Genomic DNA, 5000 nt, shown 5'->3' on the forward strand with positions numbered 1-5000 from the left:
ACGGTTAGTAGAGGTGTCTTTCTTTGCTTGCGATAGACGTTGGTTCTGGGGCATATAGCTTGGCAAAAATAGAGGTAAATAGCGAGAGTTTTTTTTACTTCATTCCAATTTCCTCGGTTTTCTGTTTTGTTTCTGTGAACATGTTTGTAAGACATGTATTTACTGTATTTTCAGTTTTACGATGACGACGAAGATGTTTTAGCGTTGGCCACGTGCGCGCAAATAAATCTACATATATCAGTAAAATTCTTTGTTCAGGATTTTTGCTCCAGTACGCTTGCTGTTACAGTAAAACTCTATTTCGTGTACAACAAGGTAAAATATTACGTTTTTTTTTGTTTTGCGAAATGTTGGGAGCAGACACTCTAAAAAACAAAAAGGAACCTGCGAACACTTGTTGTACTACTATTTAGAACGGCAGCCCAACGATTTTAAGAAGACGAACGCTGACTTGTTTGAGAAGCACAAAAGCATGTTACGTTGCGAGCAGAATTTCTAAAAGTAACAGAAAATCTGTGAAACTTGCGAAACGAACCTCCTCTTTGTGTTATATATTTTTTTGAAAAGGACATTTATCTTCGACTTGTTTCTTTTGTTTGTAAAAAAAAAAAAAAAAAAAATTTTTCTTTTGACGGACTCTTAAAAAGAAAACAAACTCTTTAAAGTTTTCCGACGAATCTTTTGTCAAAAAAAAAAAAGTGGACACTTTTACGTACGAAATTATCTGCAACGTATGTTATTTTAAAGTTTGTTTTTTCTTTCAGATACACGGCACATTTCTGCTGCATTTATTTCGCTTTTTTTGTAATTCTTGTTTTTATCTTACAAACTTTTATACGTGGCACTCCAACAAGAAGCCACACGGCACGTGTTGTATTTTGTTTTATCACCCTGCTTTGCTTTTGTATTCTGTATATTGTCTTTGTTGTACTTTCCTCTTCGCACTCTTTAACCTTACATGTTTATTTAGGTAAAGGATTCTCGTTGCTTACCTTTAATATCACCACCTTGCGCCCAAGTTTTTTAAATACAAAATTAACATAAATATGGCAGAAAGAACGGCACCCACAGAGCGTGACGACTCCGCGTCCACATATTCCAGTAGAACTGCTGGAAGTCGTTCTTCTCGGTATTCAAGGACCTCTCATGGGTCCCGCATGTCTAGAAAGTCGACAGAGACTTTGGTGGAAGTTGCTGCCCTCAAGGCGAAGCTACAATATTTCGGGAGGGAAGCCCAGCAGAGGGCCGAGTTGGAGAGGACTCAGACCGAAATGGAGCTGCACATAGCCCAAGCCAAGCTGGAGGTTCTGGAGAACGCACGGGATGCAGCGGAGGAAAGGAGTCGCCCAGCATCTGAGGTCAATACCGACCACAAAGTGGAAAACTTCCTGAGGTCACAGGCAGCCACCAGTGAGCCAGTGTTGGGTGCTGCTGGACCATCTTTGACTGGATCTGACCCCCTGTTCGAGGACTCTACGCCAGCCAAAGAAACCAAAACTAATCGAATTCGTCTGAACCCTGATGCAAATTTCGCGCTCCAGCAACGGGAACAGCCCATACAATCAACCAGTGTTGACTTCGTCGACCTGCTTAATACCGTTCCCCATGGCCAAACACCATTGCCATTGGGTGACCATAACGTCTCTAGCGACTACTATTCACAGCGAACGGAACGGACAGGAGAAGCCTTGAGGGAGCTAGTTAAGTCGTTGGCGGAACAGATCAGTCTCAGCCAGCTACCCCCACCCGAGCCTGGCGTGTTCTATGGGGATCCAATGAAATATCCGAGTTGGAAGACAGCATTCCAGACCCTAATAGAGCACCGGAGGATCCCACCGGCAGAAAGGTTGCATTACCTGAAAAGGTACATAGGCGGCCAAGTCCGCGAGACGGTAGAAAGCTACTTCCTACTTCCACCTGAGGATGCCTTCGAAGAAGCAAAAGGATTGATTGAGGAGCGATATGGGAGCCCGTTGGTGATTGCCGATGCCTCTAGAGACAGATTGGAAGGCTGGCAACGGATTGGCCCAAGAGATGGAGCGGCTCTGCAGAGGTACGCTGACTTTTTGAGAGTGCAACACGGCCATGAGGAGCATAGGAAGTCTCCGGATTCTAAATGACGAAAGAGAAAACCGAAAGATGCTGCAAAAACTGCCAGATTGGATTGTACACAAGTGGGCAGGCGTCGTCTCACAGTGGAGAGAGGATAAGGGTGGATTTCCTTCCTTCAAGGAGTATATGGACTTCATCACTAGGCAAGCACGCATTGCCACAGATCCAGTGACTTCACTTCAGCTTGTGAGAAGCGATCAGCCAGCAAGAGAAAGACCGACCTTCAACAGAGAAAAACTCCAACACAATCGAGAAAGCCGAACCCTTGCGACAATCAGTGACATCCCAAGAAAGGACTCCTACCACAGAAATGAAAGCTGCGTACTCTGCCGAGGCAGTCATGACTTGGATGTTTGTGCGACCTTCGGGGCAAAGTCTCTTTCGGATAGAAAACAATTTACCCGAGAGAGGGGACTTTGCTTTGCGTGTTTGCGGCATGGACATGCCTCTCGCAGATGCAGACAAAAGAAAAAGTGTGACGTCTGCTCAAGGCTACACCCTACATCGTTGCATGGTGACACCAGAATGCAGGAAGGAACGAATGACGAAAGGGGAAGCACCTTAAGGCCTGTTGAAAGCACGTCTGGAACAACTCTTTTGAACAGCACTGGATCATCTAGAAAAACTTCAATGATCCTCCCTGTATACATATCACACACGGACAAGCCAAATAACGAACGGCTTGTGTACGCCATCCTAGATTCCCAGTCGGACACCACCTTTATTCTGCACTGGGACTAGCGGGCACACCTGTGAAGCTCAAACTATCCACCATGCATGCCGAAAACAAGGTTATTGACAGCACTAAAGTGCAAGGACTGATGGTTCGTGGTTTTAACAACCCGCAGAAAATCCAATTACCTAGTGCATACACCAGAAACATCATGCCGGCGAACCGAGCGCACATCCCCACACCTGAAATAGCAGAATTGTGGCCACACCTAAGACCTATCGCGGGTTCTATTTTACCTTTACAGAACTGCGAGGTTGGCCTATTGATCGGGTACAACTACGCCAAAGCATTGACACCGAGGGACATCATTGCCCAAATGGAAATGGACCGTATGGTCAGCAAACTGACCTTGGATGGGGCATAGTGGGTGTTGTTGACACTACCTGGGAGGGCGCGGACTATGACCATGTCGGAGTTAGCCATTGCATTGTGGTCAGGGATGTAACCGAGGACTCGCACTATTTAACCACCCGAGATCGGAACCCGCATTATTTTCAGTGAGAAATAAAGTCAAAGAAATCATTGATCCGAACAGCCTGATCAAGATGTTCGGGCTGGATTTCAGTGAGAGGCATGCGGGGGTCCAAATCTTTGTCGCAGGAGGATAGGAAATTTCTCTCGGTTTTGGAGGAGAGAACCCGGTTGAGGGAAGGACGCTAGGAGATGCCTCTACCCTTTCGAAATGCCATGCCGCGTTTGCCGAACAACAAGGAAATGGCCTTGCAGCGTTTGCGACCCCTCAAGGGACGCTTTCAAAGGGATCAGGCCTATCATGCCAAATACATAAAATGCATGGAGGATCTGATCGATAAGGGACATGCTGAACGAGTAACTGAAGCGGATATGGTGCAGACCAACCATGTATGGTACCTACCTCATCATGGAGTTTACCATCCAAAGAAACCAGAGAAGCTTCGTGTCGTGTTTGATGGTAGCGCACGATATAGATCATGGTCCCTAAATGATCTCTTGCTGCAGGGACCAGATTTCATCAACTCACTTTGTGGAGTGCTTTGTCGGTTTTTCAAGGAACCCATAGCCTTTGTTTGCGACATCGAGCAGATGTTTTTTCAGTTTCGAGTGGAAGCCTGCCATCGGAATTATCTGAGGTTTTTGTGGTGGAGAAATGGTGATGTGAATCAGGAACCGTCCACATACCGTATGACGAGACACTTGTTTGGTGCAGTGTCGTCCCCTGGCTGCGCAAATTTTGCACTTAGGAAGATTGCAACGGAGGGAGAATCAGACTTCGGGATGGACGTCTCTAGCTTCATAAAAAGAGATTTTTATGTGGACGACGGGTTGAAGTCGGTTTCTACTCCAGAGGAGGCCGTAAGCCTGATTAAAAGAAGTACAGCCCTATGTAAGAGGAATGGTCTCGTCCTACACAAGTTCCTGTCAAATTCAAAGGAGGTACTAAAGGAAATACCACCAGAGGCTCGAGCAAGGGGACTGACAAATATCGACATCCATGAGGATAGCCTACCCATCGAGAGAACTTTAGGAATTCAGTGGTGTGTCGAATCTGATACCTTTCAGTTCAGGATTACACTAAATGACAGACCACTTACCAGACGAGGCGTCTTATCCACCCTTAGTTCCGTATACGACCCCTTGGGATTTGTTGCACCATTTATCCTGATGGGAAAACAGATTTTACAGGAGATGTGCATAAACCAGTCAGACTGGGACAGTCCCATACTCGAAAACCTACAACCACGCTGGCGACAATGGAGGGAAGAAGTAAAAAATCTGGACACTATTGTTGTCAAGCGATGTCTGAGGCCTGTGGATTTTGATGAGATTGTGACAGCGGAGATACACCATTTTTCGGATGCCAGCACCATAGGATATGGGCAATGTTCATACTTGCGTTTGATTGACCGCAATCAGAGGGTGCATTGTTCCTTGATCATGGCAAAGGCCAGAGTTACACCCATCAAACCTGTCACCATACCCAGACTCAAACTCATGGCAGCTCTCGTTTCAGTAAGGATCAGCTCAGCACTGCTTGAAGATCTGGACATTACAAACGTTATAGAGTGGTTTTGGACAGACAGTAGGGTAGTTCTCGGCTACATCAGAAATGAGTCTCGTCACTTTCACATGTTTGTTGCGAACAGAATTCAGCAAATCCGTGACCACACAGAACCGT

General features: G+C 45.9%; 3 protein-coding genes across 4 annotated transcripts in view; 2 read left to right on the forward strand and 1 right to left on the reverse strand.

Annotated features, from left to right (window-relative positions):
- The window catches only part of LOC145269298 (uncharacterized), a 101599-nt gene that overhangs the window by 52370 nt on the left and 44229 nt on the right, over window positions 1–5000 (reverse strand). The gene's annotated exons all lie outside the window — the stretch shown is intronic.
- Window positions 2140–2853, forward strand: LOC145269062 (uncharacterized). Its single transcript, XM_080124665.1, has one exon. It carries the CDS (start codon window positions 2140–2142, stop codon window positions 2851–2853), a length of 714 nt encoding a protein of 237 aa, XP_079980791.1.
- The window catches only part of LOC145269063 (uncharacterized), a 1893-nt gene continuing 425 nt past the window's right edge, over window positions 3533–5000 (forward strand). The window contains exon 1 of the mRNA XM_080124666.1: window positions 3533–5000. This exon is cut by the window's right edge and continues 425 nt beyond it. Within this exon, the coding sequence (XP_079980792.1) occupies window positions 3533–5000 (1468 nt within the window).

This window comes from Euprymna scolopes, chromosome 45 (assembly GCF_053919585.1).
Source record: "Euprymna scolopes isolate OS-2025 chromosome 45, ASM5391958v1, whole genome shotgun sequence".
NCBI lineage: Eukaryota > Metazoa > Mollusca > Cephalopoda > Sepiida > Sepiolidae > Euprymna > Euprymna scolopes.